This window comes from Pistacia vera, unplaced genomic scaffold, assembly GCF_008641045.1.
Source record: "Pistacia vera cultivar Batoury unplaced genomic scaffold, PisVer_v2 Contig620, whole genome shotgun sequence".
NCBI classification, from domain to species: Eukaryota; Viridiplantae; Streptophyta; class Magnoliopsida; order Sapindales; family Anacardiaceae; genus Pistacia; species Pistacia vera.
In genome coordinates, this window is record NW_022196469.1 from 331,238 (window position 1) to 343,784 (window position 12,547).

Consider the following 12,547-nt stretch of genomic DNA (forward strand, 5'->3'; position numbering starts at 1 on the left):
CAGATTATTACATACAAAAGAAATAAAATTAAACAATCAAACAAGAACTCCTCTGCACCTAAAAATTAAAGGGATAGTAGAGTAGCGGCTGATTGCTCCATAACCTGCTTGACAAATGACAGACCTTCTGGTAAAGCCATCTACAACTATCCTTAATCTTCTAGACAATCCAATCATTGATTTCCTTAATTGATAAGTTGGTATGTTTATAGCCAACCAAAACAGATGCAAAAGCCCATGCAGTCAAGCTCATATACCCAAACGAGCGTCCGCCGAAGCTGGATACCAATGAAACTGCATAGAGAGATCCTGAGATGAAAGCAACAACGGCAGAGAGTTCAGAGTTGTTAGCTTGATCGGGAGGGTTGTTTGTATGATGAATTATTGAATTTGACGCTTCCTCTTAGCCACGCGGGTGAGCGCCCAAAGCGCACTTGACTCTTGCAGCCCAGCTGCGAGATTGAGTTTCAGAAACCCAATTGCTTACAAATCTGTTGGCCGCACAAATAGGTGGCTTGAATCCTTTTATTTTTTATTATTTAACTAATAAAAATACAAAATGTAAAATGCATTAAAATTTAACTAAAATATGTGGGGATGATTATGCACGTGTAATTTAAGAAAAATAAATTAACCAAAGGATATTATATTATGCTTTATTCATAAGCGAGGAATAATATGTACAATTTAAAATCCTAATATCTAAAATAAATAAATTATTTGTCTTCTAATATATTTTAACATGTTATTAAAGCACAACCTAAGAAAACGTTTTAATATGTGATTTGGAGATAAATTNCTGTTCATCCTTTCAGCGACACTATTTTGTTGAGGAGTTCCAGGAATGGTCTTCTCCATCTTGATCACATTATTGGCACAATATTCTTTGAACCCTTGATCAATTTATTCTCCTCCATTATCGGATCTCAAGCACTTCACCCTTAGGTTTGTCTCATTTTCAACCATGGCTCTCCACTTTTTAAAAGTATAAAAAAACATCAGATTTATTTTTCAAAAAATAAACCACCCATACCTTTCTACTCACCTCATCAATGAACATCACATAATACTTTGAGCCTCCAAGGGATGACACAAAAGCGGGTCCCCACATGTCTGTATGAACCAACTCCAACTTCTTTGCCTTTGGCTCCCTTGCTACTTTAGAAAAACTTACTCTTCTTTGTTTGCCAAGGATGCAACCTTCACACAAACTGTGATCAATCAACTTTAACTTTGGCAGTTTTCCTTTTGATTGAAGCTCCTTCATTCCTTTCACGCTCATATGCCAAAGCCTACAATGCCACAAACTTGAGGTAATACTAGCATTTGTGACTGCAATTGAATCTCTGTAACTAGAAGTCATGTAAAGAGTTCCAGTTTTATTTCCACGAACAACCACCATGGCTCCTTTAGTAACTTTTCATGCACCACCCAAAAAAGACACACTATGGCCTTCATCGTCAAGTTGCCCAACTGATATTAGATTGCGCATCAATTTTGGTATATGCCTTACTTTCTGGATTTTCCACACAAATTTGTTTGCCATCTTCAACCTAACATCACCCATACCTACAATATCCAAAGGTTCTCCATTTGCTAGATATACCTTTCCATGATTCCTACTCACATAATTTTCTAGAATTTCACGATGTGCAGTGGTATGAATGAAGCTCCTGAATCTAAAACCCAAGAGTCAATAGAATTATCAACAGATAAAAATAAAGCATCTTGTACCTCCTCAGTTACAACACTGGCGGCGTGATTATCATTGTTCTCCTCTTTTTTTGGTGCTTTGCAATTGCTCTGTATGTGGCCTTTGTTGCCACAATTCCATCACTCAACCTTTTTCCCAAACCTAGACTTGCGTCTTCCATTCCTTGATTTTGATCTTCCTCTGCCTCGGTTTGATTTTCTATCGTAGCCCCTACCTCTTGTTTCAACATTCAAAGAATTCGATGTTATCTCACCCGAATCTTTCATGCGAACCTCCTCAACGAGAATTTTGTCTCTAACATCTGTGAGTTTTAATTTCGCACTACCTGTTGAATTACTAATTACTGCTCTCATAGGCTCCTAACTATTTGGTAAGGAGACCATAAGAACTACGGCACGAACTTCTTCATCAAAATCAATTTTTACAGATGATAGTTGATTAATAATTGTATTAAAATCATTCATATGCTCTATCACAGAAGCACCTTCTCTCATCTTAAGATTAAATAATTTTTTTCATAAGATGTACCTTATTATTTGCAGAAGGCTTCACATACATATCAGACAAGATCTTCATCAATCTTGTTGTGGTTGTCTCCTTCGCCACGTTACTTGCCATGTTCTTGGTCAATGTCAACTGAATGAGTCCTAATACTTGTCTATCAAGGAGTGCCCAATCTTCATCTGACATCTTTTTGGGTTTTGCTCCTAGAAGAGGTAGATGTAACATTCTGCCATATAGATGATCTTCAATCTGCATCTTCCAAAATGCGTAATCTGCTCCATCAAACTTGTTGATCCCAGTTGCAGATCCTCCTTCTTCTCCAATCATCACTTTCTTCCTTGAACCTTACTTTGATACCAGTTATTGGGGGAATTTAATTGAATACTAGCAAGTCCTAAATCCCTGCAAGCAAAAACAAAGGACACAAAATAACCACACAAACACAAACACAAGATTTATAGCGGTTCACTCTTCGTATGAGAGCTACATCTACTTTGCTACTGTGAAATTTTACTATGAAAAATAAGAAAAGAAATTACAATAATCTCTCATAAGCCTCACAAATTGGCTCACCCACTAAACCCTATTTGGTGCCTTTCACTCTCTAATTGTGGCTTTGTCTTCTATTCAATTTTGTGTTATCTAACTCTAACACTTAACCCCTTTTTATAGGTAATACATGGGACACTACTCCTAATAGGACTCAAACCCATATCCTAACAGGAATTATATTTTAATTCTTAATAAAATTATAATCTTATTCCTAATTGTATTCTTAAAAGAAAACAATTCTACGTAAACACAAATTAGGAAAACCCATGTCCTAATCCAACTCCAATTTGGATTGAATTTGGCTCCACAATCCCAACAAAATGTTGGCAANGAAAAGACTTCAATATTCTTTATTTTATTATACTTCCCTTTCCCATTTTATTTTATTCAAATTTAGTTTAAGTTAGAGGTGGGCAAGGCCCGGGTCCAAGCTTGGGCCCTCAATTGGGACCAATCCTTCAAAGACCAAGCATAAATCCTAAAGGACCGGTCCTAGGCTCATGAGTTTTCCTAGGGCCCAAACTGGTCGTATGGGCCTGAAACAATTTATTTAGCCCTCCCAATTTTTTTTTATATTTGGACTAAATAGATATTTATGTAAGGGGATTTATGTAATTTTTCAAGGGTGATTTGTAAATTTTTTAATTAATTAGTAAATAAATATAAATGAATGGTTTTAATGGTTTTAATTTAAAGAGATAATTTAATTATAGTTTCGCAATGTGAACATTTAATTTGAACTTAAACAATTAATTAAATATAAATGGATTGTTATAAATTTTTATAGTTTTAATTTAAAGAGTAATTTAATTTTAGCATAAATATAATATTCACAATGTGTAAATTTAATTTAAAGGTAAACAATTAAATAAAGTTGTTTTTATTTAATAATTAATTTACATTGTCGAAATCTGTATTTTTGAAGAGGTCTAGTAGTTTGAGATCTTCAGGGTGATACTGTAGTCTTTTGCCTCCATGAATCCAATCTTGTAAAAATGTAATGACTTCAATCATCTTACTGGTTAAAGAACATCTTATATCTTCAACAATGCAACCACTAATTGAGAATGCTAGCTCAGATGTAATTAATTGTGGAAACTAGCATCCATAAAATGTCATGTGCCATTTGGGCTACAATGGGGAATCAACTTGCATTTTACTCCCACCATTGAAGCATATCCATCTCGCGTTTCTCGCTCTTGGTCATGTAGGACATGTCCGTTTCTAAATACCGTTGTAGCTCATTTAGTCCATGTCTGTACACGCTAGAGCTATTATATCTACCACCACCGGTACTAAGTTCCATATACGTCCCGATGCTCAATCCCTATTGATGAATGTCTTCATCAGCTTCCTGTTGGTCATCTCTAATGGGCGTTCCACTGTACCTATTCTGATAGAAAGAAAAAAGGCTTTCCAATTTGCTATTAAATTCTATCAAATATGAATTGTAGTCATATTCTAAATGCTAGCCTATCTCAATAACTATACAATTAAATATGTTTGATCTAAACCTAGGAATAAGACTTAATCCATATAAGAATGAAATATCTAACCAATATTTATGGTATTTTGCTTCCAATTCTGAAACAACTGAACTTAACTTTGAATTATATCTATGTCTAACAAAAGTTTTACAAATTTGAAGTAAAATATCTAACGCTAAATTAGTAGTAGGATAATAAATACCACTTAATGTATTAGTGGGATCATAAAAAACTTTAAGAAATGTATGAAAAATACTGCAAACCATCCAATTAGAACCGCTGACAACTTCGTTCGAATAGTTCTTTCGATTGACAAAATTTGTAATTTGTCTTGCGGTCATAGATTTTTGCAACATCAAGTACGTGGAGTTCCAACGAACAGACATGTTGCAACATAGCTTCTTTGGTTGAACCGATAGCTCCTCTTGGTGACAATATTTGACTTACTCATTCCATCTTGTATTGCTATCAGTAATGAATCCGATAGCCAACACACCCTATCAATTCTCGCATGTATAGCTTCTAAACCTGCTTTAACAATCAAATTGATCGTGTGGCAAGCACATCTCTGGTAAAAAAATTGCCTTCACCAAATGGATCTAATTTCTTTTGAAATAAAGAAATTGTCGTAGTGTTAGTAGCTGCATTATCAAGCGTTAGCACCACAACTCTCTCAAATAATAAATAATCTTGCAAAACTTAAATAATTGTAAAATAAATAGTGTTATCACTATGTTTAGCATATAATGGTTTAAAACCTATCAATTTTTGTTGTAAACCCCAACTATGATCTAGGTAATGTATTGTGACACTCAAAAAATATGTTTTTTGATCAAGCAGCCCATATGTCAGAAGTAAGTGCAATAGATATATTCTGAAAATTTTCAAATTCCTTTTTAAGTTTATCACTCATTTTAGTATAAAGTCTTCCTATGTCATTTGTACTTATACCTATACTAAGATGCTTATATTGTGGACAAAAAGCATTTCTAATCAGATAACCAAAAAATACATTTTCAGATAAAGAAATGGGAGAGTCTTTAATAACTATATATTTTGCTACTTCCTCTTGTGCAGTGAGTGCATTGTATTGCTAGTTTGAGAGAGTTGAGGATTGTGGATTAAAATTAAGTTGAATTCGTATTTGCTTAATGGTTCCGGTTAAAGTTAAACCATGTTTTGTTAATTGGGGGTCCTTCTTCTCCAGGTGTCACCTCATAGTATAAGTCCCATTCTCAACATTGATCGTGGTCTGACAAAAATTGCATATCCCGCACGTCTTTTCCCCCAACCCATTTGGCTTTGCCCGTTTTGATTTAGTGAAAAATTGCCCTACCTCGGACATGGCCCTCTTCGTCGGTCTTGTTGTGGTGTCGTAGCTTGCTTGTGTTTGGTTGGACGTAGTCTCGACTATGTCTAGATTTGGAATTGCTGCTTCTGGAAATGGTGAAAATAGAACAAACCCTTCCATTTCTTAGGTGGATGAAGGAATTTGAACACAATACTCATTTGAGGATGATGATCATTCGAATCCATAATTTGAGTAATCCATTATGATAAAATAATAAATAACTAAAATGGATGAAAGTGAATAATGAATAAATATAAATAATAAATTGAATAATAGATGAAATTGAAGAGAGTTTGAGAATTTGAGTAGAGAGAATGAGAGTTGAGAGTTGTGAAGAAAATGGGTGGCATTAGGGGTTATTTATAGTTTAGGGATTTGAGATTAGGTGACCAAGATACTCAATTTCAACACATCCAAAACAACACTTAGATTTTTTTTGCTAAAAGCTGGTGCTCTTTTAAAATGTCCAAAACAGTTTGTAAATGATGAACATGGTCAGAAAAGTTTTTACTATAGATAAGAATGTCATTAAAAAAAACCAATATAAACTTTCATAAATAAGGTTTAAAGATGTCATTCATAAGGCTTTGGAAGGTTGCCGGGGCATTGGTAAGCCCAAAGGGCATTACCAAGAATTCATAATGGCCTTCATGGGTACAGAAGGCTGTTTTAGGCATATCCTCTAGGTGGACCCTAATTTAGTGATATCCCGATCTTAAATCTAGCTTACTAATACTACAAGAAATATATTATATTGTGACAAAATTAATTTTATCAAAATTTATTTCGTCACAAGTAATATATGTATTATGACAAAATAAAAAAAACATCACATTAAGTATGATAAAAGGAATATATAGTGACTAAAACAAATATTGTCATAATATTTTATCACAATAAAGAAATCCATAAGAAATATATTGAAGAAAAACAATTTTATCATAATATTTCATCACAAATTTTTGGCGTCAAATTTTAGCACCTAGGTAAATTCTTTATTGTGACAAACATATTTTGTTATAAAACATTTTAGTCACTATATTTAGTTATACATGCTATAACTACAAATTATTTTGTCACTAAAGAATTTATTTATTGCTACAAAAATAAATTGTCATAATATATGCTAAAATAGAGGTATTAATAACAAAATGTTTGAGTCAAAATTTAAGCGTCGAGATAAATTGTTTATCGTGGCAAACCATATTTGTCATAAAAAACTTTAGTCACTATATTTAGTAATACATGCTATAATTACAAACTAATTTATCACAAAAGAATTATTTATCATATATATATATATGTGTGTGTGTGTGTGTGTGTGTGTGTGTNAATCCATTATGATAAAATAATAAATAACTAAAATGGATGAAATTGAATAATGAATAAATATAAATAATAAATTGAATAATAGATGAAATTGAAGAGAGTTTGAGAATTTGAGTAGAGAGAATGAGAGTTGAGAGTTGTGAAGAAAATGGGTGGCATTAGGGGTTATTTATAGTTTAGGGATTTGAGATTAGGTGACCAAGATACTCAATTTCAGCACATCCAAAACAACACTTAGATTTTTTTGCAAAAAGCTGGTGCTCTTTTAAAATGTCCAAAACAGTTTGTAAATGATGAACATGGTTAGAAAGATTTTTACTATAGACAAGAATGTCATTAAAAAAAACCAATATAAACTTTCATAAATAAGGTTTAAAGATGTCATTCATAAGGCTTTGGAAGGTTGCCGGGGCATTGGTAAGCCCGAAGGGCATTACCAAGAATTCATAATGGCCTTCATGGGTATAGAAGGCTGTTTTAGGTATATCCTCTGGGTGGACCCTAATTTGGTGATATCCCAACCTTAAGTCTAGCTTACTAAAGATGGTTGATCCATGAAATTCATCAAGAAGTTCGTCAACTATAGGTATAGGAAATTTAACCTTAATGGTTTCTTTGTTAAGGGCTCTATAGTCAACACAAAGCCTCCAACCTCCATCATGTTTTCTTACTAATAAGACCCGGGATGAGAATGGACTTTGGCTAGGTCTAACAATACCAGATTGTAACATTTCATGGACAATTTTTTCAATTTCAGATTTTTGAAAGTAAGAGTATCTATAAGGCCCTACACAAACTGGTTTTGCACCTGACTATAACTCAATATGGTGGTCATGATTTCGAGAAGGGGGCAATCCTTTGGGTTCTGAAAACACTTCTGGATATTGGTTAAGAAGGTCATATATTAGTGGCTCAACAGAAGTTTCAATGGATGACAAACTGGAATTTTCAAAATCAATAAGCTGAATAACAAATCCTCTTTTATTTTGCCTAGAAACTTTTCCAAATTTGTCTCCTTCTACTAATGAGATACCAGTTGGTGACATACCTTGTAGTTTTCAAGGTTTGTCCAAAACTGAGAACTCCATTTGAAGTCTTGAGAAATCCCAAAGGATAGATCCCAAGGTTTGAAGCCATTGAACACCCAAAACAATATCACATCCTCCTAGGGTCAAAATGTAAAAATCAATGGTATAGAGATTACCCTACATATATAGAGGTATTGTTGCACAACTCCCTTCACTACGAACTGCCTGCCCATTAGCCACTTTGACAGAGAGCCCTTCTGTTGGATTAGATGGTAGGTGAACCCTTTGAATAACAGATGGGTCCATGAAATTGTGTGTACTTCTCGTATCAACCGAGATAACTACTGCCCTTCCACAAATGTGCCCCAAGAATCTCATTGTTTTTGGGTTTGGTGATCCAAATAATGCATGGATGGATATTCCGGGTTCTAACTCCACTATAGGTGTTTCCTCCTTAGACTTGCTCACACTCCCTTCTACAACTTCAGATTTAGGCACCTCATCATCACTTGATTAATCACACTTTAGAATAAACAGCCGGGCTGATTTGCACTTATGCCCCGGGGCCCATTTGTCATCACAATTATAACAAAGTCGCTTATCAAGTCGCTTCTTCATTAGGCTAGGTGATACTCTTTGGACCAAAACAATGGCCCTTTTTTCAGGTGGACTCGGGGGCCCAATAGCCAAACGAGTAGGAACAAATCCTAGTTTTGCAGTTCTCCTAAAGGAAGCCACATTCTCTTCTTACAATTTTGCTAAACCAAAAGCAATATGTAAATTTGAAGGATTAAGCATACATACCATAAACTGAATATCTTCCTGCAACCCACTTAGGAAACAACTGAGTTTGTAAGACTCAGCCAGTCCTCTAAGTTGGTTTGAAAGAGCCTCAAATTGGCTCTTATAATCTTCCATTGTTGAAGTTTGCTTTAGCCGAATAAGAGCTTCTATGGGGTCTTCATAAGGTGATGATCCAAACCTTGTCTGAAGTGCACATACAAATCCTTCCCAACTACTAATTCCCCCTGCAGCTTCAATGTCTTGGAACCAAACCAAGGCCTTCTCTTCCATATGGAAGGATGCCAATAGGACTCTGTGATGTGGATTAGTTTGATGGTAATCGAAGAATTGATTTACTCGATAGACCCACCCACTGGGGTCTTCTCCATTGAATTTAGGAAAATCCAACTGCACTGTGCGAGTCTGAATTCCCCTATTATCTTTAAAAATAGGGTTAGTCATCAATCGTTTAGACCCTTCTGGATCACCAAAATTATGCTTAGTCTTCATCTGCACCAATGTCTCCACATTCAAGGCAATCACTTCTAATTGATGGGCCAGCCCTTCAACCACTTGTTGCAAAGAATTATGATTTTGCTAATACTGCTCTTGATTTTGTTTGACAACTGCCAAAGATTCTGCAAGCTGGGAATATCTGGTACCTGTACCTTCAGCCATTGGAACGACCTGGCTATGATACCAATTGTCAAGTTCATGCTAGAAGAAAAGAGTTGGATTAATTCGAGGAAATCCACAGCCTCCAATACTCACTGATTGCAACTGTTTCGATACTTTTCTCATTAACATGAAAGATTTAAATACAACTAGAAATAACAACTGATCGAATTACAAGGACTGAACCTATAAAAATAGCATAAATACGACTAGGGGTGGGATAAATAATCTGAAAACTGAACCGAATCGAAAATTAGGTTTTTTTACAAACCGGTTCGGTTTGTAAAATGCAAAAAACTGGAAAACCGGTTTGGTCTTTGGTTTGAAATATTTTTCAAACCAGTTAACCGAAAACCAGTTTTACCCTAAATATAAAAGCAAAAAAAATTTTAACACTCCTCTTTATTTTCTCTTCACAGTTTGTCTTTCTCCGCCTCCACATCTAAAGACTAAAATCTCCATTCTCCACACTTCGTCACTTCCAAAGTTCCAGTTCGGCAGTTCCAGTCTTCCACAATCCACACCATGAGGTGAGCTACTCCATCCATAGTTCCACACCATGAGCTACTGAGCAAAGCTGACTGCAGACTCCAGTACTCCACTCCACTCTTCAATCTTCATCAGACATCAGTCACTCCACTGTCCACTGTCTAGTTATCGTGAGCTACTCCATCCACACCATGAGCTACGTTCGTTGTTTGCCAGCACCCAGCACCCAGCACTCCAGCAGACTCCACTCTCCAGTCAGACAGTCACGCCATTGTCCCACCGTGAGCAGAATCTTCTCTCCAAGCTCCGATCTGGCGATCTTCAGTTCTTCACAGTCCACAGATCACTCTCCAGTCACGCCACCCTAAAGAGACTCCATCGTGAGCAGACCCAACCTGAAGAGACTCCACCCTAAGCAGACTCCACCGTGAGCAGACTCTTGATTCAAATGGATTCTTTGTTTGTTTGTTTTGTTATTTACATGAGATACCCACCAGTTTTTCAGGGTTTAGTTTATGTATTTTGAGTTATTCTGTGGCTAATGGTTGATTTTTCTTATTAATTTTGATACCCAGAAGCCCTTTTTTCGCGGGTTTCTTATTTTGCTTATTTTACTAATCTTGTTTTGCTTTCTGGATTTGTTATTTTGTTAATCTTGTTTTGTTTTCTGGGTTTGCTTTAGTGTGCTTTATTTGTGTCTTTGTTTGTTTAAGTTTGTTGTACGAAAGTCAGGGTATCCTGGATGCTAGCTGAAGTTTATCTTTTCAATTCTCTGAATTTGTTTCGTTAATTTTTCTTTGATTAATTGTTGGGATGATTGTTGATGGCAAGCAAATAGTAACTCAAAGTTACAACATTAGACTAAAATCAAGTACACACTACTGCTTTTAATGAACATTTCATACTATATGTTTAATGCCGACAATTATGAGATTATTCATAAAGAAGATTTACTGACAACAAAAGGTTAATTCTCATGTTTAAATTCAAAGGAAACTCAAGAATTTTCAAGCAGCTGTATATCACCTCAAACATATTGTTTGTAGAAAAATGTGTGAAAAGGAAGAAATTTGGCACTTAAATGAAACATTGAAGAATTTTAAGGATTAAAGATTAATTTAAAAACCTGTTTGAAAACCGGTTAACCGGTAACCGAACCGAATATTCGGTTCGGTTTACATTCAGTTTTTAACCGAAATTGGTCCGGTTTTCGGTTTTGATAATCCGGTTCGGTTAACTGGATTATCCCACCCCTAAATACGACGCCGATATTCAGCTAACAACCCAACCTGAAGACCTATTCTTAAGCCAAAATACTTGGTTGTGAATCAACGGATTAAGAACAAGTCTTAACCTGATGCCCACGTACAGTTATTGGACCCAAATAATCAGACTAACCACACTAAACTGGACTCTGGACTGTACTAGATTAAATAATAAGCAACCAACAATTGGGCCCTTTATGCAGACCATGACCCAGCCCACGTGCACATGACATCCTATTAGCAGGGTTATAAAATCATCAATAATGCTATGCTTACTCACGAGCTTACTAACCACCTTATTACCTTTGTTAAAATTATATATGGTACCTGTACTATGCGTTATATTTATAAAGGATAGTAAGATGATTAGTAAGATCGTGAGTAAGCATAACATTACTCTAAAATCATATATATAAACATTCACACTTCAATGCCTAACAACAAACAAAATCATCATATTTGATATTTCTCAATAACACAAATTCAATGTCCCATTCACAGACCCATACATCATATGCTGCACTTGAGCGATGAATAAGAACAAAGAATTTCCAGAATAGAGGTTCCTCATATTATCGAAAATTAAAAATAAAAACAGAAAAGAGGAAGGTGTGTTTGCTCACAATCTTTATGGAAGACTCCTCGCTTGGGCTTTAAATGCAGTAGTTTCAATAGGATGCAAGGATCCTGCTTTCGATTTTGAGGATGATCTTTGACTACTCATTACAAAAAATATCTGTGATTCTCGTGACGTTACTTGAACAAAAGGTACGGCAACGGTTTGATCTACGCACTGAAACGGCTGCCAATAGTGTTAATTTTAATTTGAACGGCCAACTTTTGTTTAATAAGATCACGGCAAGGTATCATGATTTTGATTTGGTGGTTCCTCAAACAATGAAACAACTGACTTCCACCACTAATATGTTCAAGTATCCTAGGCGTAGAAGTACTAACCAATTAATCTATAGGTGTAAGTCAATATTTTCAGGCCATTCGAAAATACCAGAGGAATCTCGACTTCCACCCAAGTGTTTTCCAGTTGTCCAATGCATCATGGAAGTACAAACCGTTTCATCCTTCTGCACTCATTAAAACAGGAAAAAACTTTAGTAATATATGAAATTGATTGGTTAACCGAGATTAAATTTAATTAAATAAATTAAAAATTTTGAATTAATTTGAATAAAAAATAAATGAGTTGACACATACAATCCGTTTAATAAACAAATTTAATTAGAATGAAGATTCAATAAAGAGCCAATCTACTTAATAACATAAATAATCATTTGATCAGTGCATTACATTTGAAACTGATGAGTAATTAGGCTAATAACCAAGTAACTATAGCTGCATTTTTCTAACGCAAA

At 35.0% G+C, this 12,547-nt stretch overlaps 1 protein-coding gene across 1 annotated transcript; it reads right to left on the bottom strand.

Annotated features, from left to right (window-relative positions):
* Positions 1-249: 249 nt before the first annotated feature.
* LOC116110953 (uncharacterized mitochondrial protein AtMg00300-like) lies at positions 250-1,402 on the bottom strand. The gene is made up of 2 exons (XM_031397170.1): positions 1,046-1,402; positions 250-309 (listed from the first exon to the last, which is right to left on the bottom strand). The coding sequence occupies exons 1-2, from the start codon at positions 1,400-1,402 to the stop codon at positions 250-252; spliced, it is 417 nt and encodes a 138-aa protein (XP_031253030.1).
* Positions 1,403-12,547: the final 11,145 nt, after the last annotated feature.

What these genes read in the sequence shown, in the direction of transcription:
- LOC116110953 (XM_031397170.1), bottom strand. Translation starts at nt 1,402, where the DNA reads ATGGTGGTTGTTCGTGGAAATAAAACTGGAACTCTTTACATGACTTCT. An exon ending in ATGTGATGTTCATTGATGAG is followed by an intron (nt 310 to 1,045) that starts GTGAGTAGAAAG and finishes CTTTCATCTCAG; the next exon opens with GATCTCTCTATGCAGTTTCA.